The 23,969-nt window shown below is 52.3% G+C and overlaps 19 protein-coding genes across 19 annotated transcripts; 9 read left to right on the top strand and 10 right to left on the bottom strand.

The window, feature by feature from the left end:
- Positions 1-42: 42 nt before the first annotated feature.
- KL911_003046 (uncharacterized protein) lies at positions 43-1,192 on the top strand (the record flags this gene model as incomplete). Its single annotated transcript, XM_043198183.1, has 2 exons — positions 43-103; positions 174-1,192. The coding sequence occupies 2 exons, from the start codon at positions 43-45 to the stop codon at positions 1,190-1,192; spliced, it is 1,080 nt and encodes a 359-aa protein (XP_043053997.1).
- A 33-nt stretch (positions 1,193-1,225) lies between these two features.
- On the top strand, positions 1,226-1,738 carry KL911_003045 (uncharacterized protein; the record flags this gene model as incomplete). The annotated part of the gene is made up of 1 exon (XM_043198182.1): positions 1,226-1,738. One exon carries the CDS (start codon positions 1,226-1,228, stop codon positions 1,736-1,738), a length of 513 nt encoding a protein of 170 aa, XP_043053996.1.
- A 9-nt stretch (positions 1,739-1,747) lies between these two features.
- Positions 1,748-2,851, bottom strand: KL911_003044 (uncharacterized protein; the record flags this gene model as incomplete). Its single annotated transcript, XM_043198181.1, has 1 exon — positions 1,748-2,851. The coding sequence occupies one exon, from the start codon at positions 2,849-2,851 to the stop codon at positions 1,748-1,750; it is 1,104 nt and encodes a 367-aa protein (XP_043053995.1).
- A 255-nt stretch (positions 2,852-3,106) lies between these two features.
- KL911_003043 (uncharacterized protein) lies at positions 3,107-3,706 on the top strand (the record flags this gene model as incomplete). Its single annotated transcript, XM_043198180.1, has 1 exon — positions 3,107-3,706. The coding sequence occupies one exon, from the start codon at positions 3,107-3,109 to the stop codon at positions 3,704-3,706; it is 600 nt and encodes a 199-aa protein (XP_043053994.1).
- A 118-nt stretch (positions 3,707-3,824) lies between these two features.
- KL911_003042 (uncharacterized protein) lies at positions 3,825-4,250 on the top strand (the record flags this gene model as incomplete). Its single annotated transcript, XM_043198179.1, has 1 exon — positions 3,825-4,250. The coding sequence occupies one exon, from the start codon at positions 3,825-3,827 to the stop codon at positions 4,248-4,250; it is 426 nt and encodes a 141-aa protein (XP_043053993.1).
- A 51-nt stretch (positions 4,251-4,301) lies between these two features.
- Positions 4,302-5,330, bottom strand: KL911_003041 (uncharacterized protein; the record flags this gene model as incomplete). The annotated part of the gene is made up of 1 exon (XM_043198178.1): positions 4,302-5,330. One exon carries the CDS (start codon positions 5,328-5,330, stop codon positions 4,302-4,304), a length of 1,029 nt encoding a protein of 342 aa, XP_043053992.1.
- A 93-nt stretch (positions 5,331-5,423) lies between these two features.
- Positions 5,424-6,527, top strand: KL911_003040 (uncharacterized protein; the record flags this gene model as incomplete). Its single annotated transcript, XM_043198177.1, has 2 exons — positions 5,424-5,674; positions 5,792-6,527. 2 exons carry the CDS (start codon positions 5,424-5,426, stop codon positions 6,525-6,527), a joined length of 987 nt encoding a protein of 328 aa, XP_043053991.1.
- Positions 6,528-6,580: 53 nt separating this feature from the next.
- On the bottom strand, positions 6,581-7,513 carry KL911_003039 (uncharacterized protein; the record flags this gene model as incomplete). Its single annotated transcript, XM_043198175.1, has 1 exon — positions 6,581-7,513. One exon carries the CDS (start codon positions 7,511-7,513, stop codon positions 6,581-6,583), a length of 933 nt encoding a protein of 310 aa, XP_043053990.1.
- Positions 7,514-7,641: 128 nt separating this feature from the next.
- Positions 7,642-8,421, bottom strand: KL911_003038 (uncharacterized protein; the record flags this gene model as incomplete). The annotated part of the gene is made up of 1 exon (XM_043198174.1): positions 7,642-8,421. The coding sequence occupies one exon, from the start codon at positions 8,419-8,421 to the stop codon at positions 7,642-7,644; it is 780 nt and encodes a 259-aa protein (XP_043053989.1).
- Positions 8,422-8,465: 44 nt separating this feature from the next.
- KL911_003037 (uncharacterized protein) lies at positions 8,466-10,136 on the bottom strand (the record flags this gene model as incomplete). The annotated part of the gene is made up of 1 exon (XM_043198173.1): positions 8,466-10,136. One exon carries the CDS (start codon positions 10,134-10,136, stop codon positions 8,466-8,468), a length of 1,671 nt encoding a protein of 556 aa, XP_043053988.1.
- Positions 10,137-10,281: 145 nt separating this feature from the next.
- On the top strand, positions 10,282-11,400 carry KL911_003036 (uncharacterized protein; the record flags this gene model as incomplete). The annotated part of the gene is made up of 1 exon (XM_043198172.1): positions 10,282-11,400. One exon carries the CDS (start codon positions 10,282-10,284, stop codon positions 11,398-11,400), a length of 1,119 nt encoding a protein of 372 aa, XP_043053987.1.
- Positions 11,401-11,403: 3 nt separating this feature from the next.
- Positions 11,404-12,849, bottom strand: KL911_003035 (uncharacterized protein; the record flags this gene model as incomplete). The annotated part of the gene is made up of 1 exon (XM_043198171.1): positions 11,404-12,849. The coding sequence occupies one exon, from the start codon at positions 12,847-12,849 to the stop codon at positions 11,404-11,406; it is 1,446 nt and encodes a 481-aa protein (XP_043053986.1).
- Positions 12,850-12,937: 88 nt separating this feature from the next.
- On the bottom strand, positions 12,938-13,588 carry KL911_003034 (uncharacterized protein; the record flags this gene model as incomplete). The annotated part of the gene is made up of 1 exon (XM_043198170.1): positions 12,938-13,588. One exon carries the CDS (start codon positions 13,586-13,588, stop codon positions 12,938-12,940), a length of 651 nt encoding a protein of 216 aa, XP_043053985.1.
- Positions 13,589-13,753: 165 nt separating this feature from the next.
- On the top strand, positions 13,754-15,982 carry KL911_003033 (uncharacterized protein; the record flags this gene model as incomplete). Its single annotated transcript, XM_043198169.1, has 2 exons — positions 13,754-14,356; positions 14,549-15,982. 2 exons carry the CDS (start codon positions 13,754-13,756, stop codon positions 15,980-15,982), a joined length of 2,037 nt encoding a protein of 678 aa, XP_043053984.1.
- A 178-nt stretch (positions 15,983-16,160) lies between these two features.
- On the bottom strand, positions 16,161-17,848 carry KL911_003032 (uncharacterized protein; the record flags this gene model as incomplete). The annotated part of the gene is made up of 2 exons (XM_043198168.1): positions 16,161-17,639; positions 17,831-17,848. The coding sequence occupies 2 exons, from the start codon at positions 17,846-17,848 to the stop codon at positions 16,161-16,163; spliced, it is 1,497 nt and encodes a 498-aa protein (XP_043053983.1).
- A 175-nt stretch (positions 17,849-18,023) lies between these two features.
- On the top strand, positions 18,024-18,848 carry KL911_003031 (uncharacterized protein; the record flags this gene model as incomplete). The annotated part of the gene is made up of 1 exon (XM_043198167.1): positions 18,024-18,848. The coding sequence occupies one exon, from the start codon at positions 18,024-18,026 to the stop codon at positions 18,846-18,848; it is 825 nt and encodes a 274-aa protein (XP_043053982.1).
- Positions 18,849-18,923: 75 nt separating this feature from the next.
- KL911_003030 (uncharacterized protein) lies at positions 18,924-20,822 on the bottom strand (the record flags this gene model as incomplete). The annotated part of the gene is made up of 1 exon (XM_043198166.1): positions 18,924-20,822. One exon carries the CDS (start codon positions 20,820-20,822, stop codon positions 18,924-18,926), a length of 1,899 nt encoding a protein of 632 aa, XP_043053981.1.
- Positions 20,823-20,890: 68 nt separating this feature from the next.
- On the top strand, positions 20,891-21,711 carry KL911_003029 (uncharacterized protein; the record flags this gene model as incomplete). The annotated part of the gene is made up of 2 exons (XM_043198164.1): positions 20,891-21,615; positions 21,699-21,711. The coding sequence occupies 2 exons, from the start codon at positions 20,891-20,893 to the stop codon at positions 21,709-21,711; spliced, it is 738 nt and encodes a 245-aa protein (XP_043053980.1).
- A 24-nt stretch (positions 21,712-21,735) lies between these two features.
- KL911_003028 (uncharacterized protein) lies at positions 21,736-23,688 on the bottom strand (the record flags this gene model as incomplete). Its single annotated transcript, XM_043198163.1, has 1 exon — positions 21,736-23,688. The coding sequence occupies one exon, from the start codon at positions 23,686-23,688 to the stop codon at positions 21,736-21,738; it is 1,953 nt and encodes a 650-aa protein (XP_043053979.1).
- Positions 23,689-23,969: the final 281 nt, after the last annotated feature.

Here is a 23,969-nt window from a genome sequence, read left to right as displayed (position 1 = left end):
ATAACATGCTATCAAAAATAATTAGCCACTTTTTTTAAAAACATGGCCAGAAACGTCACGGTAAGTCATCATAACCATGCGCTAACACCAGCTCCTGCTCCTGGTCGCGGGAACTGTGATTGCCGGATGTTTGAATTCCATAATCACCAAGTATCAGGACAACCAGTGCATAGAAAACTGTGATAAGCCGGGCCAAGAGGTTCTGTTTGAACAGCCTGTTTTACAAACATTGCAAATGTTCGTGGGCGAAATTCTGTGCTGGATTCCTGTTCTCATAGGGCGTGCACGGAAGGGGTCTGCGGATGTCGTGGAACAAGCCCCTTTGCTGGGGAAGAAGAGAATTACCACAGCACGCGAGTCCTTCGTGCTTTCGTTACCTGCTGTGTGCGACTTTACGGCGACGACACTGCTAAACGTCGGGTTACTGTACACTCCTGTTTCAATTTACCAGATGACTAGGGGATCGGTCATTTTGTTCGTTGGGCTATTTTCGGTCACTGCGTTGCACAAGATCATTACCAAGCTGGAGTGGCTCAGTTTGTTCATAGTTGTTTTTGGGGTGTTCGTTGTTGGTTTGAGCGGGTCTATCGAAGCTGGCGAGGAGTCCACGCAATCAGAACAAGACAACGTCGTGTTTGGAATGCTCATAATTATTCTCGGTATCATGTGCAACGCCGCCCAGTTTGTGATTGAGGAAAGCATTCTCGCCAACCTGGAGGTGAGTCCTCTGAAACTCGTTGGCTATGAAGGCATATATGGTGCACTGGCGACCACAGCCTTTATGCTGCTTGGCCAAGCATTCATGCACAAGTCACCCAAGGACGCATGGGATATGGTGTATGCTCTGAAGCTTATGTTCACGCATTCTCGGGTGCTGCTCAGCTCGGTGCTCATTATGCTTTCCATTTCGTCATTCAATTTCTTTGGCATTTCCCTCACCCACAAACTTAGTGCCACTGCTCGCTCCACCATTGATACCTCAAGAACGCTGCTTGTGTGGCTGGTGTCGCTGACTATTGGCTGGGAGCAGTTCAGAGTGCTGCAACTGGTGGGGTTCAGCCTTCTTCTGTATGGCACTCTTGTGTTCAATGGGGTTATAGAGCTTGAGAAGAGCCGTTACGTGCCTCAATGGTTGAAACAAAGATCGAAAGATCCTATCATCACCATAGACGAGCCGATTGAGAGGTTTTGAAAAAATATATAATTTATCTAAAAACATCTCAGTATGGAGTCGCAGAGACTGTTCCGCTTTCCTATTTTGCGCTTCCCCAACACGCAGACTGCAAAAGCGGCGGCCATCTATGTTTCCGGAGCATTATATGCCATTGGCTTCTGGGCGATGGTGGACGCATCCATCTTCTCCAAAACAGTCAACGCCTCCGTGGTCCACGTCACCTTTGTAGACTGGATTCCTTTCATTTGCAGCACCTTAGGGACTATAACTGTGAACATGATCGACAAAAAGCAGCTAATGGCGTCGGACAGCTTCGGCAGCGGCTCTATCAGATGGCAGGCTCGTCTGGTGCTCTTTATTGGATGCACGCTCTTAGCCGTGGGCATGTCGGGAAGTGCTCTTTTGGTGATTCTGAAATACGTGATCAAGGGCTACACATCCATGCCCACGCTGGGCATGGCGTTGGAAAACATTTACGCAACGGGAAGCATCACGCTGAGCTGTATTATTTTATGGATCGTCCAGAACGTGGAAGAGGACTATAATTATTCGTTGGCGTTGTAATGCAAATACTCAGGATCCATCAACAAGAATTTCCTTTGCCGCACCACCAAGGACACGTAGCTCGTAGTCGCTAAAGTTGTAGAGCATATTGTGGACATTGACTCGGGAGTTGGTAGTGCGACTGATGACTTGGAAATCCGGCGACCGCAGCGGTTTGAAGAAATCGTGAGCCAGAATAGCAGGCGGACGGAGTCTATCTTGCGGACGGTAGACAAGCACACTCATGAGAAGATCAACGGCAACTGGGCTGGCATGGGAGAACGTTTTCTGGAACCGGGTGCTTACCTTGGATGTGTACAATCTGTGAGAGTACATTGGCCCATTGTAGCTAGGGTTGCTCTCGTAGATGAACTCTTTATCCGGCGGTCCTAGAAGCTTCGAGATCTCTCTAAGTTGAAGCATTGGGTCCTGGCCCTGGAAAACAGGCTTGCCTATGAACATCTCAGCAATCACGCAGCCAAGTCCCCATATGTCAATCTGAGTCGTATAGAGAGAGCATCCAACTATCAACTCGGGAGCACGGTAGTATCTTGAGCAAATGTAAGAGACAGAGGGCTGATTATATTCAAGTTTCTTTGCAGAGCCAAAGTCGCAGATCTTGAGCACCAAGGTATCTGGGTCAATCAAGATATTGGATGGCTTAATGTCCCGGTGACAGATCCCAAAACTGTGCAAGTAGTTCATGGCTCTAGCAATCTGGAAAGAGTACACCTGGATGTGCGACTCGTGTAATATCAGGTTGGAACTGTGGTATCTCTTAATCTCTGTCTGAAGCGTGCATGGTAAAGATTCCATCACGAGGTGCTGGTAAAGCTTATTGCGGTCCTCTGGATTAGGGTAGTTGAAGAAGTATTTGAGAGAGACGACGTTGGGATGGGACGTTTGTCTCAGGATCTCCAGCTCTCGGCTCTTGTATTCGGTTTGTGCTGGCACCTTCTTGATGGCGAACGGCCCGAGCCACTGGTCTTCGGATGCCGTGGCGTTGCGCAGTTGGGCTTGTGTCACCGTTCCAAAGGCACCCTCGCCGATCTTGGCGATGTCTTTGATTATCATGGGCTTGGTGACATTGGTATGGTTGTTGGTAACCTCCTCCACCAAGTATTCAATGGCCATTTTGGGGGAAACGTATTCCTCTTGATTCGACAAATTGGGGTCTATAGAAACCAGAGCGACTTTTCACACAGTCAGGCAGCGCACTGATCCACAATTCAGCAACCGAGGTGTAAATATAAAGCTAGTAGATCTTGTTTTGAGTAACCTCCGGAAACAAACAAGACACACCATTGAGTCGCGCAACTAGGTGGAGCATCTTTGCACCAGGTAATAGGGAAATATTCTTCACACAAATTATTTCGCATCATGATCAGAATGCTCAACAGAGTTGGTCTCACACGCTCATTTGGTACATTTCGCGCGCTTCGCCAGGAGTCGTCGTCTGTGTCGACGCTCGGAGCCATTTTGAATAAGCAGAACAATGAGAGCGACACGCTGGTGGCCAGAAAGAAAGCGCCACAGATGAAGCTAGTGAAGTTTGTCCTTCACGGTTTGTTCCGCAAAAACAACTCCCACTTAACACTGACCAAGGTTGAATACGACAAAAACTTTGAGCAGAATAACCCACAATTGTCGTTCAATGAAAAAGTGCTCTATTACCTCACTCTACCAGAAAAGACCGTCTACACACTGAATACAGGTACCATCGGGTTCCGTGGAGCTCAAAGAGGGGAGTACGAAGCAGCATACCAGCTCTCATCAGCATTTTTCCGCACAATCAGAGAACGTAAGTACTTCAGAGGAGACGTCAACCTCGAGGTGGTGGTCAAGGAATTCGGAAAGGGCAGACGAGCCTTCTTCGACGCTTTGAAAGGAAAAGAGGGACTAGGGGTGAGAGAGCATGTCTGCAAGCTCACAGACATGACTCCAATCAAGTTTGGTGGAGTCCGGGGACCTTCCCGAAGGAGATTGTAATGCCGCTGTATATAGCTCGAGTTGAAAAGCACATACATCTATGTCACGTGACAAATATTACGGGCTGAGTGCCCTCATATATTTGAAAAATTTTAGCTGAAAAATATCTTTAACAAACATGGCTCCAACAACTAAAGCTCAAGCCGCCAAAAAGGCTGCCCTCAAGGGTTCCAACTCGCTGAAGGCTAACAAGGTGAGAACTTCGACAACCTTCAGACTGCCAAAGACCCTGAAACTTGCCAGATCGCCAAAATACACCAAGTCTGTGCCTCACTACCCAAGAGCCGACTCTTACAAAATCATCGTCCAACCAGTCACCAGTGAGACTGCCATGAAGAAGGTTGAGGACGGTAACACTTTGGTTTTCCAAGTTGACTTGAAGGCCAACAAGCACCAGATCAAGCAAGCTGTCAAGGAGCTTTACGAGGTCGATGTTGAGAAAGTGAACACTTTGGTGAGACCAAATGGAACCAAGAAGGCTTACGTCAGACTCACTGCTGATTACGATGCTCTCGACATTGCCAACAAGATCGGTTACATCTAATTAGATAGCGGAGAATGAATTAATCATCATATGAAAAAAATAAAAAAGGCATCATTGCGAGAAGCTGGCTCCTTTGGCGATGTTTCCCGCCAACGTTTTACAGCAAATCTTGAGCAGCTCTTTCTCTTTGTTGTTGACTCTCGAGAGAATGTCACTTTTAATCTCCTTGATTCCTTCCTTGCTTAGCACGACAGGCATCGCGAAGTAGTCCAGCGACTCCCCGCCATAGAGTCCCTTGATAATTTCTTTCGTCTCCTTGGCACCCGGGATCGAGTCGTCCAAGTACACGTAAGACGACTCTATGATCGTCGTGTCTCCTGTAGTTGCCGCGAGGACTGCGTGCAGGAACTTGTAGCCAGCGTATGCCATCGACAGCGTGGCGCTACCTGCGCCGTTTTTCGCCTGAACGACCTCGTCTCCGCCGTACTGCACCCTGTGCACCAAGGCGTCTATTTTATTTTCGTCCTCCAATGCGTAAACGTGCGGAGCACAAACGGAGAACAGAGGAACGATCGTCTCACCCGAGTGTCCTCCCACAACTCTAATGTTGAATGCGCTAGGTGCCTTGTCTGCTTCGTTACTTGCAATTTCCGAAATGAAAGTGTTTGCTCTCACCGAGTCCAGCGTTGTGACACCAAACAACTTGCGGGGATTGAAGGTACCCTTCTTTTTGAACACCTCCGCGAACACAGGCACGGTGGAGTTGACCGGGTTCGAGATGACCAGCACCGTGGCATCCGGACAGGTCTCTGCAATGCCTGTTGCGAGCTCCGAACAGATGCCTGCGTTGATTTTGAACAAATCGTCTCTGGTCATTCCAGGCTTTCTGGGAACTCCTGCGGGGATGATGACAAAATCCGAGGCTTTGAGGGCCTGGGAAAGTCCAGTGTTGTTGTCGTCAGATTTCAGGTGGTACGAGATTTTGGTGTCTGTGTCAATGTGAGACAGATCGGTGCCAACACCGGGAACATTGACGACATCGTACAGGGATAGCTCGTTTATGTAGGGGTTCATTTTCAACATGAGGGACAGTGGCTGGCCAATGCCGCCAGCAGCTCCGCAAACAGTAACTTTAACCATATCGTGTAGAGCCTTGGGATTTTACACGATCAAAATGCGGTTTTCTGGGGGTATTTATATTTCTGCCCCACGATTACAAGACAATAAAAGTACATGACCTTTCAAAAAAAAATAACTGCCGCAGTTGTTGTTCCTCCGGATGGCGTGAGGGGCAACACGGGTTGGACCGCGAAGGATAGCCTATGCGGGGCCAGCTGGGGGTATGTTAGGAGCAGACGGCTTTGCGATCCGAGTAGAACCGCTGGAAAGTTGCCAGGTAAACGTGGTGGTTACCAATGCAGCAATAATCGGAGTTTGACAGCTTGCAGCAACCATTGGCCGCCTTCAAAATCAGCGGACTCCTGGTGATGACAAACTGCCCCGGGCTGATTGAGCACATCTGCCTTCCTCCGATAGCAGTGCACCCCCTGTTTACCGGAGCAAAAGTGGGGTGGAGCTAATTAAGATTGGCTTCTGCATAGTCGGCTCCCGGCCCCAGGCGCGCGGTCGATCGACGCGGATTTCATGTTTTTTCCAGCCTCGACATTTGTTGACATGTCGCTTCTTGAACAGTCGTTGGACGAGATTATTAACAGCGGACCGGGCGGTTCGCGGAAGAGCCACAGTAGGCCCCGGCAGAGGGCTCATCGAGGAGTGTCCAAGGCGCACGGAAAGCCCTCCAGGGGCGGCAGAAGACCGCACAGACCGTCGGCTCCTCTTCCTCGCAGCAAGGAAGCGGAGGAGCTCAGCGGCGGACGACCATATTTGCGCGTGTCGCATCTCCACCCGGAGCTGACCGAGAAAGACCTGGAGGGCCTTTTTTCCAGCATCGGAGACCTGCTTTTCACAAAGATAGAATACAACACCAGAGGCGAGTCTACGGGGGTTGCCTTCGTAGGGTACCAGAACCCTGCCGACTGCGAGGTTGCGATAGAGCGGTTTGACGGGCGCAGGGCCGCGGGCCAGATTATCAGCGTGGAGAACGCGATTCCGCTGTCGCAGCGGATTAGCGTGTCCAAACGCGGAAAGAAGGCGAGAAGTCGCGACAGAGAGCCCAAACCGCGTCGCAAGACCGTCGAGGAGCTGGACGCGGAGCTGAACAGCTACATGGGCGCTCCTGCGACAGAGGCGCCAGCAGCGGCGGAACAGCCGAGCGAGACGGGTGAGATCGGCGACAGCAATCCTGCGTTTGCGGCTACAGACATGATGGTCGAATAAACAGGTAGAGTGTATGTGATCGATTAATGAAAAACTGGTAATCTTACAACTGTTCAGTGTCCGCCAGCACCCAACTCGACGGCAGGTGGGCAGCCAAGAGCGCCCTTGATGGAGCCGTAGAGAGCAAACTGCAGAGACGTCAAGGTACCAACCATGACCAATCTGGTGGAGAGACCGGTGAAGGAACCTCTGAAACCCAACTCGCGAGCCAACTGGGCCAGCAAACCGACGGTGGACTGTCCTGGAGCCTTCTTGGTCTTGTTGACCTTGGACAGCAGAGTGTCGGCTGGCTGAGAGACGATGGCAGCCATACATCCGGCAATGACACCAGCACCAAGGTTAATACCGGTGACAGCAGTGGAGGACAGCTGGTCCTTTGGAGTAGTGACGAAAGAGTAGATGGCCTGGGAGGCTCTCTCGTAGGTCAGGAACTTGGCAATGTTGTAAGGAATTTGCTTGAACAGGATTGGGGTGAAACCGTTGTAGAACGAGCCAACACCCTCCTCTCTGAAGATTCTGGCGAAACCGCCAATCAGACCGTTGGCGAAGGTTGGCTGCGAAACCAGTCTGATTCTGGTGGCCTCCAGCGGACACAGAGCAATGTCGGCAAAGAACTCGGCAATGGCAGCGGAACCGATGTAGATGGCATCTTTGTACTGGACAGCGGTCTGGTAGCCCACGGCGTCGATGAAAGTTTTCTTGAAAAGTTCGTAACCACCGAACTTGAAGGCACCCTGCAGAGAGTAACCCAAAACAGTTGGACCCAGACCGGTCAACAGAGCGCCGGCACCCTCGTTGGCAATGACCTTTTTGAAAGAGCCAATCATACCGGTGTTGTAGACGGTAGGCTCAAGCTGGATTCTGGTCTTGACCACGTCGATAGGGGTCATCGATCCGTGGGTGACACCGCAGCCGATGGCACCAGCAAGAGCGAACTTGGCGTAGTCACTGACAGTGTAGTTAGGAGTCTGGTAAGTAGAAGCCATGGTGAATATTATGCGTTCCGGTAAGAGATCTAGAAGAGAAATACGTAAATTAAGGAGGAAAAATTTTTGGGCCGAAGTTTTACGTAACTGTTTGCGAAAACGCGGTATTTGATTGGATTACAAATAATTTACTTTAATTCCCTCCGGGCCACGCACTCCTGCACCCGTCGCACTACTTCCTCCATGCCTGGGGCGTCCTTCTGCTTGGAGCACTGGTCCGAAAGAGCGTTGACTCCAGGCACCTTGTACTCTTGCATGTATGCTTCCACCTTATCGACGGCACTAGCCACATCGCCCTCGCCAACCGTCTGCAACAGCTGCGCCACGCGTTTGAGCCGGTTGAAATACGTCGTTTCCGTAGAGCTCCAGTTCGGATACTCCTGCAGCACCCGCGCGATCGGCATTCCGTCCGGCGTGCGCTCATTCCCCACGAACCAGGCCTCGTATAGCTCGCGTAGACTCAGGCTCTTATTTTGGCGCGGACCCCGGGGCAGTCGGTATCTGCGCACGCTTTCGGGTATTTCTTTTTTTCCTTTCGGAGAGTTCGCGCTCCTCGTTCCCAGTTTCACCCTTGCACGGTATTGTCGCCGCAGCAGGGCCAGCCGCTCTTTCAAGATGCGCAATTCTCTGGTTTTCGACTCAATCGTGTCGCCGCTGTCGACGTCGGACTGCGCCAGAGCGAGCATATTTTTGGTCGCCGACTGGCGCAGCCGAATGGCCTCCAGTCGCATCTCGCAGTGGCCCACAAACTGCTGGAGCTCTTTGCGCAATCGTGCCAGCAGATGCGCCTTGTACTGCGCCATGGCGCTGTCGATAGAGGCCTCGACGCCCTTCCAGAGCTCCTCGCTCTCGACACTCTGCTGGAGCCCCGAGAAGAGTTTCTGCAGGTCCTCTAGTTTGTCATCCATCGACCGTCGACAGAAAAATTGTATCTCTAATTTTTCGCGCACCCTTACCCCACAAAAAGATCGATTTTCCAGTCTGCAGCTACCGCAAACCAGCTGGCGTAGCTCTTGAGGCCGCTCAGCAGGTGGTCGTCTGGGGCCAGAAAAACGTTCTGCAGCTCATACTGCGCCCTCAGCAGACTCTTGCGCCTCCACACCTCTGCCATTACGCTGGATAGCACCTTGATGTTGTTGGATGCGATCGCGTCGAAGACGGCTGCCGTCTTTGTGCGGAACCAGTCCTTTTCTGCCGTTGTGAAAGCTTCGCACGCAGCTATGAACAGAGGGAACACATGGATCACGACCGACGCGCCTCCCGACAGCCGCAGCGTCGACAATTCCTCGCGGACTTTGAGAGACAGCTCTCGCGGAGCAAGGTACCGCTTCACCTGCGGGAACGCGTTCTGGAGAAGAATTAGCGTGGCATAGCGGTAACTTTGCGCGGTTGCTTCGTGGTCGGTCACTTCCTCCGGCGTCCACAGCTCCATGCCGTTTTTTGGAGGCTCCCAGCGCACCAATGCGGCCTGTAGTCCAAGCACTTTTTCAATTAGGTTCTGAGGATAAGCGTGTTCCGGAACGTTTTTGACGAGCTCGATGACGTCCATGAGCGAATCTAGGATCGCAAAAAGCTCCTGCGACATCCCCAGTATATGGTCTATGGCGTAGCCGTCGCTAACCAGACGCGGCTGGTACGCGGATCTGAAGCATAGGCCTGGATTAAGCAGCGTGGTTCGTGAAATTACGCGCATGTACTGCCACGCGCTCAGCAGAAACTGGAAGCGCGGGTCTTGCGTCGTGCTGCGCAGTCGACGGTCGACAAAATACAAGGCGCTTCGCAGATGCGAGAGGTCTGCGCGAGACTTGTTGTCCCAGAACTCGTCCAGCGCAAGCAGAATGCAGCTCAACAGACAGATATCATTAGGGAAGAGGTTTTTTGCCAGCCCGTGGGAGAGCTGCTGGTACGCGCGTACCTTGAACTCGAGTCCCATTGCCTTGATCTGTGGATTTTTCGCACCCAGGTGCGAGCAAACAATCATTCCAAGGAGATTGAAAATTATTGGATATTTGTCGACTAACGGTACAACCTCTCTGCGCCACGGATTGAGATGCGACGCAACGTAGACACACAGCACATTGGAAGTGCAACCGTCAAAACTGTTGAGCACAAACTGGGTTCTGTGATATTTCGCAAATGGATACGGAGGTTGGGGTGCCCCGAACAGAAACTGTCCCTGTTCCTCTGAGACAGATGGATCTGAAGTACGCTGTGGACAAAGCAAGCCTTTCGGCTTGCTGCCGAACTCCTTGAGCACGGTCTCGAGCTCCGACGCCAGCTGCGGATTCTTCCCCTTCCTTGCCAAATGCTGCTCCAGAACAAGCCGTTCGTACGTTTTCCGGGTGATCGACTGCGCAGCGTGGCGGAACACCTGCGACAGCTGGGAGTCAGATGGCTGCAGCTGAAGAAGGTCCGCATCATCAGAGTTGCTGATGCTTTTAGCTCTGCCCCCACGGGCAGATTTGATCTCCTTAAACTTGAACACTCTGATGTAACCTCCGCATTCTATCCCCCGCGACACACAGTTGTGGCACTGGGGTTTGTGCTCGTCGCATTTGATCTTGTTTCGTCTGCACGTGTTGCACCCGCTGCGGCTTTTTTGTGGCGAGACACGGGCCTTCATGATGCTAGGCTAGAGACGTCAAAATAATTATTTGAATTATCTAAAATAAAGTTCGAGACCCCTAGAACTTGCGCTAACACGATAAGCCGCTAAGATTAATTATTTATTTATCTGGGCCCCAATTTTTTTTTTTTCGACTCTATTCATGAGACTTACCGTTGCAGCTTCTCTTCTTGCCGCAATGGCAGCGGCCAAGCCATTCCAAAGCCCCATTCAGTTTGCATCAAACTCGGAACCTACCTTGGACCAGCTTTGGGGCGAGGACTGGCCGTTCAACGGAATACAGACCTTTGCACACCTGAACTACACCAAATGTCTCTTGGACCCGGAAACCAGTTTCGACGTCGGAGTCATTGGCGTGCCGTTCGACACAGCAACAACCTACCGCAGCGGTGCGCGGTTCGGCCCTCGGGCCATCAGAACCGGCTCGCAGCGTCAGACCTCAAAGAGAGCTTTCAACACCAGAGCTGGCATCAACCCGTACCAGGACTGGGCAAAGGTGATCGACTGCGGAGACATCCCGGTGACCCCAATGGACAACGAGCTTGCTCTGGACCAGATGACCAAGGCGTTTGAGGAGTTGCTGCTAAGAAGGAAAAATGCTGTCGACGGTTCGGGGCCTCCTAAGCTTGTTGCATTGGGAGGTGACCACTCCATTTTGCTGCCACACCTAAGAGCTCTAAACAAGGTGTATGGAAAAGTGGCCGTGATCCACTTTGATGCGCACCTCGACACGTGGTCGCCCTCGAAATACCCTTCGTTCTGGTCGAGCGATCAGTCCAAGTTCACCCACGGATCGATGCTATGGATGGCCAACGAGGAGGACTTGCTGAGCGACGACTATAACGTCCACATCGGACTCCGGACCAGAATCAGCGGCAAAGACTGGGAGGACTATGAGGACGACAACGACCAGGGCTGGGCTAGGATCAGCGCGGACGACATCTGGATCAACGGAGTCGGAGGACTCAAGGAGATTGTCAGGTCCATCAACGAAAGAATTCCCAAAGAATACCCAACGTATGTGTCTGTGGACATTGATTGCCTGGACCCTGGGTTTGCCCCTGGCACGGGAACGATCGAGTCTGGCGGACTGCTTCCCCGTGAGCTATTCTATCTGCTAAGAAACCTCGACGTCAACCTTGTGGGAGCCGACATTGTCGAGGTGTCGCCTCAGTACGACCACGCAGAGGTAACTGCCACAAACGGTGCAGAGGTGGCTTACCAACTGATCACCTCGATGGTGAAGCAGGGGAAAAAATAATGTCTATTTGTCAGTAACGAAGCTGGAAAAATATTTGATCGACGAGTAGATCTCCTTGCCAACAGGAACGATGAATTTCGGAGGCAGCAAAAATCCATGGCTTCCCGTGTCGCGCAGCTTCAACACAAACGCCCAGTAGGCCTTGTTATGGTACATGTAGTCTAGAGCAGAGCCAGCACCCATGGCCGGCAGCAGGTCCGAGCCTTTATCTTCGCACGCAGACAGCACGGCGTACGACTTGCCTGAAGTGAGTCTGATCGACTGGCTCAGACCATACGCCAGCTCAATCAGGTTTTCCTCGTCTCTAGGCTTTTCGGAGCAGGTGTATGCGTAGGGATAAAGAATTTCCTCTGCATACGAGTGGAGATCGATGTATCCGTAAATTGGATGGTCATGTTTTGTCTCGTTCAGATATCTGTCCCACACGCTGCTTTCCAGACTCTCAAAGGCGCCCTCTCCTGGGTAATTCTCGCTGCAAGGAGAGTCTTCGCTTCTCGTAAAGTGGTAATTGAAAGAGTGGTCAATGTCTATTCCAAGACATCTGGGGTTGTACGTTCGCTGCTTGTTTTTCCTCCACAGGCGGTCAGTGGTCCATGTATGTTCGTATCCGTCAGGGTTCATGACCGGCAAGAACAGGAAGTCCATGCTGTCCAGGTACAGCCGTGCCTTTTTCTTGCCCTTCTCGTAGTCCTGCAGCAGTCGGTACAGTATGTAGCACGAGGTCGATACACTGATCCATTCGCGCGCATGGATGCCGCTGGTGATGACCAGGGTCTTTAGGGGCTTTTCTGGCGACGGCTCGCTTTTGTGTGCCGTCAGTCTGACAGCCTTGATGTCTCTTCCCTCGTAGGTCTGGCCGATCCACTCGACCTCCAACAGGTCGGGGTAGGTCGCGACAAGCAGGTCAAACCACCGGTAGATGGTCTTGAGGTCCCTATACCGTTTGAAGAAGAGGTCCTGCTGAACACTGAAATCGTCGTCGATGTCTGGAAGAGCGTACGTTTCGAACACTGCCTGGGGCAAGTCGTGCACAAGACGCTCTAGTTGGAGGTCCATTCCAGGCGATTGGGCCATAATGTGCTGCAGGTACTTTACTCCAGAGTCGACTGAAACTTGCAAGTCAATGAAGAGCTTCGACACGGAGAACTCCCACACAGGCACGTCTAGCTGATGAGCTGCCGTGTACAGAGTTTTCAGGTCCTCTTTCGCCGCCACACCAACTCTCAGCACGTACTGGCCCCGATACTGGTCAAAGTCGATGGTCCAGTCTTCTCTGGCGAGCGACGAGTAATGAACAGAGTCAGAGGCCCTTGTTGCTTCCTGGTCGATCAGGGAGCGAAACTCTGCCTCCGGCGACTTTTTCACGCGCAACGGCAGCTGCGGGAGAGCCCAGTCGCCCGCACAAGTGTGTCCCAGTAGTAAAGTTAAAACAAGGACGATAGGGAACATTAAATATAAGAAGAATTAATTTCGATATCAATTAAATTTAGTGGACGTGGGGGAAAGGGGCGGTTTTTCTATAAGCAGTATCTGTATATCAGTTGGTCTTGAGCACCTTCGGGGCATTGGCATTCGGCTGTCTGAGCTGCTTGAACAGACAGAATGCTGCAAACGCAAGGAGAGACACTACAGCGAAGATGACGGCACGCAGCCAGTCATCCACGTCTAGGAACGGGTATGGATAGTGGCCCTCGGCAGAAATGAGCCGTTTGAGGTGCCACCAGTAGGCGGCTGCCATGAGCGAGGTGGTAACGAGAGCCTCCTTTTTAGAGATCGTCCAGGGGTCCATGAAACAGAAATAGTCGATCACGAGAGACGCAAAGGGCAGGGCGTGGATGGTGAGATCAATAGAGAGCGGGATCCCCGGCCCTTTCATGATCAGGTCTTTGTTGACAAGTCTAAGACCCCAGTAAACGTATGTGACAATGAATTCCAGCGAGATGGCCATGGCATTGACAAACTGGCGTGCGTAGGCCAGCTTTCTGATCTCGAATAGCTGGTACACAGCATTGAGCGAGAAATAGAAGATGGTCACGTAAAGAGCAAGATTTGTGAGGAACTGGGAGTGGCCGCCCTCTTGGAGTTCGGGGGGCAGCTCGAGTGCGAGGAGCTGGTGCACTGTGCGACTGCCGAGCGTTATCACCACATAACTGAGAGTGAGCGAAAGCTTGCTTCCGATAGATGACATCTGGAAATTATTAAAAAAAAAGCTTCCAAAAATTGCCATATGCCGCGCAGCACAGATTCATGTGGGGGGAATTGCATGCGAGCGAAAAGAAACTGTATTTTTTAGGAATTATTGTGGTCACTGGAGCAGCCTGGTCATGTGCGCCGGCCGTGTTTACGTTTCACGATGGCCCCACATCGGGAATCAGACCACAATTCCCAGTATAAAATCCAGGGCTTGCGGGACCCGGCAGCAGCCACGACAATGACGAAAAAGTACTCTTCCTACTCCCAAACCGAGCCAACCCACCTGGAGCACCTGTCTCCAGCCACCTCCCGGAAAAACTCCGTGGACGAACCGCCACTCAGAAATTTCGACGACATTGTAGCCTTTGAGCAGTATCTCAAGGACGAGACCTGGGACAACGAGTTCGACTACTTCCACCTCAAGGTGAACTACCTGCCCCCATTTGTTCTCCACAGCATCCACGACAACCCAGAGAAGATCAAACCCACCATGAACTCGCGCTCGCGCAAGTTCGTTAGACACCTGGGCCACCACATCAAGAGACACCTGCTCTCGGAGATCAACTATTACACTGGTGTAAACTACAACTTCGAGAAGGCGGTTGTCGAGCGCAGGCCGGACGGAACCATTCTGTTCCATCTGCATGACTACTCGGACCACGGCTACGGCGAGGAGACCGACAAGTACAACAGACACTGGAAGGTGGACCTCGACGTGAAGTGCAACCCCGAGAATCCTTACGTGGAGGTCGACATGAAAAGCGTCCCCGTGTAACGACGTAAACGAAATAATGAGTGAATGAATCTGCTTAGAATACTACACCTCAACAGACTTGACGTGGTGGTGCACAAGCTTGTTTTCGTGGACTTCGCTCGAGGTGCCCGCGCCCACCACGGTCCCCACGCCGCTGTACGACACGCCGGAGTCCTTTCTGTCCATAGCGTACTCCTCCAGTGCGCCGTCGTACTCGGCCATCTCGTAGAAGTCCATGCCCATTTCCTCGGCCTCCTCGATGCCCTTGAGCTTGCAGCCGGGGATCTTGTCCACCAGGAAGCAGAGCACGTAGGTGGCGACGAAGCTCCACACGGTGATGCTGACCCAGCCGGCAAACTGGTAGCCCATCTGCTTCCAGTGGTGGTGGATCCATCCGCCGGGAATCTCGGTCACGCCGTCCAGACCAGCCACGTATGGCGAGGCAAACACTCCGAGGCAGATCGACCCGAGAATGCCGCCAATGCCGTGCACAACAAACGAGCGTGTGGTGTCGTCAATGCCGAGCCACTCGTTGACGTTGTAAAGCAGCCGGCAGCACGCAGCAACAAACGCGGATGTGACAAACGCCCAGTACGGCGTGTAGAAGCCGCAGCTCGGCGTGATGTTGACGAGCCCGACCACGGCACCCTCGCACGCGGCCGCCAGACTCCACTTGCGCTCGAACATGAAGTCGACAAGCGTGAACACGAAACTGGCCACGGACGCGGCGATCTGCGTGTTGGCCATGATGTAGCCGGTCCTTGTGTTGACAGAGAGCAGCGTGCCCGAGTTGAAGCAGAGCCACGTGCACCAGATGATGGACACGCCGATGAAGGTGGCCACGATGTTCTGCGGCTTGTAGTCCTTGTTGGTGGACGGGTTTTTCCAGTACTTGCGCTTGCCGATGAAGTACGAGAACGCGAGCGACGAGACGCCCGAGGCTATGTGGACAGGGCCGCCGCCGGCGAAGTCCAGCGCGCCGAGCTTGTACAGCCAGCCGTTGGCGGCCCACGTGGAGTACGCGAACGGGCAGTAGCAGACCGTGCACCACAGGAACCCGACCACGAGCGAGGGCACGATTCGGGCGCGCTCGGCGATGGCCCCGACGAAGATTTGCACGGTGGCCACCGGGAAGAAAACCGAGAAGGTGAAGTAGATGATCGACGGGATCGTGCCGCCCTCGACGAACGGCCCGGCGCCCAGCTTCGCGAGCGCACCAAGTCTAAAGTTGCCACACACGTGCGACGGAGAAACCGAGACCGCGAGCGAGTAGCCAAACAAAAACCACTGGATTGTGATGGTGCTGGTCACCATGTACGACTGGAACAGCATCTGGATGATATTTTTCTTCTTGAGCATGCCGCCGTAGAACAGGCCGATGCCTGGCGTGAGAATCATGACTCCGACGGTGCAGAACATCACGTAGCCCATGTCTGCGGCCACGTACGTGGAGGTGTCTTCGGCGAGGGTGTCGAGCGAGTCGCGCTTGGCTGCCATGAGCAGCTCGGCCGAGCCGAGCCCCGAGTTTGCGTATCCTCCCATTCTGGTCGCACCGGGAGCGCGAGACGCAGAATATATTGTGAAGGACCCTACGAGTCTGTGCTAGACGGACTGCATTATCTTATCAAAAATTAGGTCTTGGTGGCCCGCCCAACACGTGACAGACGTGCAAGTTTTTTCTGCTTTAGGAAAATAGAAAGCCAATGGAAAAACCGCTACTGAAAAGCCTGCGCCCCCGCTGCCTTGGACTCTAGAGATAAGATCGACAGCGAATGATGTTGCACGTCAAATCCAGATTGCAGGGGGCGGCGACCTAGCGAGCTGCCGAACCGAGAGGTGGAACATTTTCGAGAACGCGGCGCGGATCCTGCGCAACTCGCAACTTGAACTCTGTCCAGTCTACGTCCTCAAACTTGAACCCAACCGTCTGCTGCAGCTCCTCGACGCTAGCTGCGCGCTTGCCATTGGTACGCTCGCGGTACTTGAGATACGCCTCCTTCATCTTCACGGCCGACGCACGGTACAAGATATCCTCGCGGTTCCACTCGCAGGGAAGCAGCCCGCTCTGCCAGCCCGGCGTGGAGTACACGTGCCGGTTGAGCTCGTGAGCGTAGTGAACGTCGTCGGGATACATCAGATTATGGAACTTGGGCGAGTCGCCGCGCAGCTGGACAGTGTTCTCCTCGTCCGCCTTCATCTCTTCAATGCTGTGCAATTCCAGCTTGCCCTGAAAGATCTTGGAAAGCCACACCGCCTGCGCCTCCCCGACTCTGGTCGGCAGAATGTACCGCGGCGTTGCGATGAAGGCGAGCCCGGGGAAATTGTAGCTGACACACTGCTTATATAAGCCGTGGAGTCTGAGGCCGTCGGTGACCACTGGGGTCGCCGTTCTGTTGATCTCGTCCAGAAACGGGTAGTGTCTCAGAAATCCCGTGGCGAACAGGACGTGGCCGACGTCATGGAGCACCGACCCGTCGGTGAACCTGACCGACCTTGTTTCTGGCTCCAACCGGTCGATGTCCGGCACGGTTTTGATGTACTCGCTGCTGCCGCCGGGGAGCGTTGCCTGCGACCTCGCGCTCTTGTAAACGTTGCGCTGCAGTATCACTGCCGTCTGGTACGCAAGGTCCAGCGCCGACGCGGAGTTGCCCACAATGAGCAGATTCCCCGGGACGTCCGCAAACTGTCGCGGGTGTCTGAAGTGTTTCGAGTGCGACACAGAGCCGGGGTATTTCGCCGTCCATTCCGCGAGTCCTTTCTTTTCGGGCACGTACGGCAGCTCGTAATGGCCCGAGGCGACCAGCACGGCGTCGAAGTGCTCGGTTTTGTCAGGATGCGCGGCCGAGAATTTTAGTCCACCCTCCGTCTCGTCGCAGACGGGACGATACGTAACCAGCCATTTTTTCTCCTCGTTCGGCCTGTACCTGACAGAAACGACGTTTGTGTTGAACCTGATGTGAGGCTCTACGTCCTTCGCGTACCTCTTCATATAGTCCAGCACCTGCTGTTTGGTGGGAAACAGCGGCGTGTCTTTCGGAAACGGAAAGCCACTGTACTCCATGATCTGACGGGGCACGTTTGTATCGAGCAGCTCGTAGATGGCGCTGGGCCAGACGTAGTGGTTTGCGGCCAGCCTACAGGGCTTGACGAGATCTGGGCTGTGCGGATCGAGGGACGGCCCTGTCACAGGCTCTGGCCCGGCGTGGGAGTCGTGGTAGTTCCAGAGCCCGCCTGAGCCTGCCCGCCTCTCGAACCCGCGCACGCAGTCGAACGCCCGTTCTTTCAGAAGCGCCTTAATTGAAGCCGCACCGCAAGGCCCGCCCCCGATGACCGCGATCGACCTGACCAATCCTACATTCAGTCTTGTCATGAAAAGAAAGAAACCAGGGGTGCAGAGATGTGCAGCGACAAATCAAACGGCTGGAAAAAGAAACTTCTGGAGCACCGCACCACGGGGCGTTTTTTTGGCGGAATTCCGCAGACGGAGTTCCACGTTTTCATGACTTGTTCCAGCGGGCAGCTTCGGGGTAGCCCAACGCTTTCTTTCTTTTTCCGTGACACCCCCACAAACGGATTTCCTAAAGCTAAAAATATGCGTGAGAGGCTGCTGCGCTCGCCAAAGTATAAAAGCCAGCCTTTTCCCTTCTCTTCATAAGATCCATCCAATCCACAAAACATGGCTGACATCATCCCAACATTCAGACTAGACAACGAACTCACAGTCGTCACTGGCGCGTCCGGTGGGCTGTCCAACGCCATCATCAAGGGCCTTCTGGCCTACGGCTCAGAGGTTGCTCTGCTCGATATGAACCTCGAAAGAACAAAAGAAACTCAAGCAGAGCTTTTCAAGTTCTGCGTTGAGGAACTCAAAATGAAGGAAGACCTCATCCCAAAGATGCACTCGTACGTTTGCGACATCAGCGACGCCGAGCACGTGAACGAGGTCTTCGCCCAGATCTACACCGATTTTGGAAAGTACCCGCTACATCTCGTCAACACCGCCGGCTACTGCGAGAATTTCCCAGCCGAACAATACCCAGCTAAGAACGCCGAGAAGCTTCTCAAGGTCAACCTTTTGGGTGCATTGTACGTCGCACAAGCATTCGCCAAGCCACTTATCGACAACAACGTTAAGGGAGGCTCCATCGTGATGATCGGATCCATGTCCGGAGAAATCGTTAACGATCCACAACCGCAAGTTGCCTACAACATGTCCAAGGCTGGTGTTATTCACATGGTCAAGTCCCTCGCCGCCGAGTGGGCCAAGTACAGCATCAGAGTCAACACTCTGTCGCCAGGATACATCCTTACACCGCTCACAAAGAACGTTATCAACGGTAACAACGAAATGTACCAGAGGTGGCTTTCGCTGACCCCGATGGGCCGTTTGTCGGAAGCCAAGGAATTCACTGGTACGGTTCTTTATTTGCTCTCCAATTCCGCTTCTTCATACGCAACGGGAGCAAACATCACCGTTGACGGTGGTTTCACTTGCTGGTAAACCGGGTCCTCGCATCGAGTAAAACTAATTAATGAATTAATATCGGATAGAAAGTGTATTCGGCTGATTTTTGATTTACGCGTAGTTTTCTGGGTTGAAGCTGCTGCCGACGTAGGTCCATCCTCCAAACTGTTTCTGGACGCTTTCACTGAGGAAATCGTCCACCACGGAATCCATCGGACGCTCGTCCGTGAACTCTGACGAGATGTTGCTCACATCCGCCGAGTCCTGCACCTGCGGCTTGAATGGAGGAATGTAGCCCTTGTGGCTAAGCTTGTACCAGTCGATGTCCTTGAAGAATTGATGATTTTTTATCTCTTCCACGCCGTGGTAGCCGAGTCTCTTTTTCGGGTCTCTGTTAAGAAGTCTAGCGATCAGGTCTTTGGTGTCCGGGTCGAAGTCTGCCGGGAACACCAGCGGGTCATTCAAGATCTTTCTGTACATGGTGTTGACGTCTTCGTCGTAGAACGGAGGCAGGCTGGTGAGCATCTCGTACAAGAGAACACCCAAGGTCCAGAAGTCCACGACCCTGGTGTACCCCTTGCCCATGAGCAACTCGGGAGCAAGGTACTCTGGAGTTCCGCAGAATGTATTTGTTTTCTGGTCAAGCTGCATGTTGATTTTGCATAGACCGAAATCGCACAAGGCAATGTGGCCCTGATAATCAAGCAGAATATTTTCTGGCTTCAAGTCTCTGTAGATGATGTTCATCGAGTGCAGATTTTCCACGGCCGAGAGCAGCTCGCAAATGTAGAATTTTGCGCGGATCAGTGGGAATCGTCTAGCCTTTTGCAGATGGTAGAACAATTCTCCGCCGTTAATGAACGATAGCACCAGGTACAATTTTTCTGCAGACTGGAAAGCGAATTTCAGCGGAACAATAAAGGGTGAGGTAACTCTGCTGAGAACGAACTTCTCCGCCAGAGTATGTGTCACCTCCATCTTGTTCACGATGTGAGACTTTCTAATCGATTTTAGAGCGTAGATCTTGCCTGTGTCTTTCTTTCTAACCTGCATCACCTTTCCAAAAGAGCCCTTGCCGATCACCTTGAGGAGGTCGAAGTCGTCAATGGACAGACTCTTCTTAGAGGACATCGACAGTGGCTTGAAGTCCAGCGTGATACTGACCGCTCCGGGAAGGTCCTCGTCTGTGTACGGGTTGCGCAGTTTTTTCCACTCGTGGTTCAGAATACGGATCTGAGGCGCCTCCTGTTGTAGAACGGACGAGTTGATAGGGTACTGGAATGACCCCAGAAGACAGTCTTCCTGTCTTTCCGACTCCAAGAGAGACCCGGGCACCCGGGCATACACCTGGACACTTAAAATGGCCGTGTTGGGTGACGTCACATCGAAAGTGGTAACACTGTTGAACTTTGTATTGCTGATGGTGTTTCCGATGGAATTGATGCGTTCGCTGCTGTTCTCTATTTCTACAACGGCGTAGACCAGACTGTAGTTCGTGACCATGTTTTTCGTGGTGTCTCCTGAATTTATGCTCAACGTGGAGGGAAGGTAGTACGAAATGTTGGAGCTCTTGATCTCATCCATTGTTTCGCTCAGCGCCTCTATACGTTTCGTCAGCTCGTCCTCGTTCAGGTTCGTGCCCATATTGGCCAGTCTGGTCAGAATCGCCTTTGTGATTCTAAGTGGAATAGGTATCTGCAGGTCCTTGGAGGAGTAGATCTTGACCGTGAGAAGCCCCGGACGCAGCTTCACAGGCTCGGAGACCTCTTTTTCGAGAACCGGGTCGGTGCTCCCGAGGTCCTTGGTGATAACTTGAGGCGTTTGTGGGTCCAGATTTAAGTTTCCAACGCCCGACGCGACGTCATTGATCAGAGTCTTCCGGGAGTCTCGGAACTCATCCTCTGTGTGCGATGCTCCTGTATCGATGGAAGGAGTCGTCTTCAGGCTTGAGCCACTGGAAGCTTGTTGCGACTTGTGCGACTTGTTAAACAGCTTCTTCCAATTGGACATAGTGGCAAACAGAAAAAAAATAAAGCCAAATGAAATTCTAATATACAACTAAAACTCGGGCAACATAAATGCTGAAGCTCAATCTGAAGGCTGTAGAGTTTGAATTAAATGTGCAGCTTGCGGAGCTGTTCAATGTTCCACAGCTGGACCACCTGTCCTGTTTCTACATCCAGACAATCTCCAACAGCCGACTCACAGGCAAGCATCAGTACCATCATAGACACGCGATACGGTCGGCGGAGCGTCCAGTCGAGAATCACAAATCTGTGTTCAACAACGAGCGAATCCTGACCAGAGTGAAGCTCTACGCGAATCCAAAGGAACACTATACGCTCTCTGACAAATGGCTGTACATCACCTTCTTCGTTCACGACTCGCTAAATAGCAAGAAAGACAAGCTTGGCACACTTGAGCTCAATCTGACGGAGTACGTCAACGACCGCGAGCCGAAAAATCTACGCTATCTCCTCAAAGACTCAAAGACAAATGCCATTCTGCGCCTGTCAGTGTACATGAAACACCTCAATAGTGCACAAGATTATCGTTATCACGTCCCAAAAAAAAGCACACAGCAGATATACGCGGACCTGAAAGACTCGATTGAGAACTCCAAGAAGGAGTTCCCCGAGCCGGAGACGCACAAAAACGACTCTGAGACCATCCTCAACGACATCATCAACAAAACGTTCAAGTTCAACTGGCAGTTCAACGGTGTCAATTACGACGAGTTATCGCCTATCGAGTGCGTTAAGGATATTACGCAGCGCAACGGGAACGGCTGGAAACGGAACGAGTTCGGCATTCCGTACATTGACACCGTGCAACACGATTATAATGCGCGAAAGAATAACTGCCCCGGCCCGCCGCAGGAGTCAGACTACCGGGATGACCTGCGCAGCTGGCATCTTGAAAGCTAGACGGCGCGCTCTATGCCGTCATCGCTGTCTTCCGAAAGATCGAAATCCTCGTATCCGCTCAACACGTCGTCGTCCTCCACGCCCAGATCGAACTCGGGGTCTTCCGGCTCTGTGACATCCATTTCGCTGAGTTCCACCTCGCTGGTGCCCAGGTCCATCGACCGTGCTCGCTTGTACCGGTTCCGCGTCACATATGGCCAGTGGATGCCGCCCACGCGACCCTGTATATATTTTCTCACCAGCGACACGACAAAAAGCACAATTTCGTTAATCAGGCGTAGCACACGTGATTTGTTCGAAACGACGGAAATCAAACCAACCATTACTATTAGCACAACTATCCACGAGTGCGCTTTGAATATCGATTTATGGTCAATTTCCTCAACAACGTCGTCATTTTCGTAATCTTCTCCTTCCTTGAGGTCTCGGAGGAACCCTGGCTCTTCATATGTATCAAACACTTCATAAACAGGACGCGGCGGCACTCCGTCCACCTCCGAGCCGCGAACGAACACTCCGGGGGCCGAGTTGCGCGAATACCCCACCTTGTCGCGCTTGCCGTCGTCCACCTCATCATGAACGTAGTTTTGCACCTCGATGAGGCTTTCATCGCTAGCATAAAGCACGGCTCGCCCCAGTGTCCACGTAAAAGCTGACCCATTGACGTTGTCATTGACAGTGAACTGCGACCGCGTATGGTTTAGGCCGAACCCGTTGTGGAGCAGGTTCATCAAATACGTGCTTTTGAAACACAGCTCTTCAAGCTCTGACTTTTTGAGGTCCTTGTAATCTTTTAGCTCGTTCCAATTCAAAGAGCAGATTTTCTCTGTTTCCTGTACCATCTTGTCGTATGCGTAGATCTTTCCGTAGTCTTCTTCTTTGTCGCTGTAGCTCAGCAGCTTGGAAATAGTGTCCCAGTATCCGGACACTCCATAAAAATTATCAGAGTTTAAGTTAAAGTCCGGGTTCGTGTTGCTCAGCAGACAGGAGGACACCTCTTGTTTGTCGCCGCATTTGTTGGCTATTAGAGAGTACACGTTCTCATTGCACTGTCCGTAGTTTCCTGTTCCTCTCACCTCAACCTCCAGGCCGTCGAGTTCCACCGTCTGGCGTCTTTTAGCAGCAAGACAAGGGTCTTCCACGTACTCCTTTCCGTCCTCCAGCTTGCGAGCAAGACCGCGCAGATACTTCAGCCGCATTTGCGAAAGCCCATACCCAAGAAACGAGTCCGAGTAGACGTTGTATCTCAAGTTAGCGACCTCTTGGCCCATCGTGGCCAGTTTTAAATTAATTAGTTGGTTGTAATGCTCTTTCGTCTCCTTCTCGTTAGGCTCAAACGAGATTTGTGTGGACGCCCCGCCCATTTCCAGTAGGCCCACAGAACTCCTGTTGGCGGCTAAGGTGCCGGTCAGATAATTGAGCGCGATCCACCCGAAAAGTCCCTCGACGTCACCGTCAATAATATTTACATGGCTTGGGCAATCCGGCAGGTAAAAATTGGTTTCTTGTTGCAAATATGAGCACACATTGTCGAGAATTTCCTGCTGCTCGGTCGGTTTCAAAAGCCGCATGCCGGCCGTAGCATGGAGAAATATTGGCGTTCGGTAATGCTGTTCGATGGGGATTATGTCGTAGACCTTCTTGAGCAGATAATTGAGGTATTTCGGTCCTATGTGTGCAGAGTTCTCATGAAACTCGCTGATGCCAGGATGGATCTTTTTGTACCATTTGCTGCCTGTCTGGACCTGAGGAAGATCGGACGGATCTAGTTCGACTCTTTTTAGCAGCTGAACATGATCGTCAGGCACGCGCAGAACATTATTGGCCAGTAGGTACTGCGAGGAAAGCCAATAATATACGTATGCACGCGACCCCTTTGACCCTGCGTCTATGACTATCAGGTAATTGTACGGTATGCCGTTCTCGTCAGCAACGCTTCCTTTAGCCATGCGATCGATTTCCAGAGAAAAACGTTTTGGTGTCAAGTGTGCGATGTGCTCGCAGGGTGCAAGGGTGCGCATGTGGATAAGAGGCTGCCAATATCCGTCGCCACATGATCACCCAAGCGGCCGACAATATGACCAGCAGCCCCAACGCGACGCTTCTCGTGCGCTTTAGGGCACAGCTGAGACACAAAACAGCATTTCCGATCATCCTCCGAATTGCAAGCAATCACAGGCTTTAATTTTGTCATCACCAGCAGGGCTCATAACACCCTTATATATTTCCT

This window comes from Ogataea haglerorum (assembly GCF_019207285.1).
Source record: "Ogataea haglerorum isolate 81-453-3 chromosome Unknown 81-453-3_NODE_8_length_489951_cov_95.815404, whole genome shotgun sequence".
Classification (NCBI taxonomy): domain Eukaryota; kingdom Fungi; phylum Ascomycota; class Pichiomycetes; order Pichiales; family Pichiaceae; genus Ogataea; species Ogataea haglerorum.
This window is presented reverse-complemented; position numbering and strand designations above follow the sequence as displayed.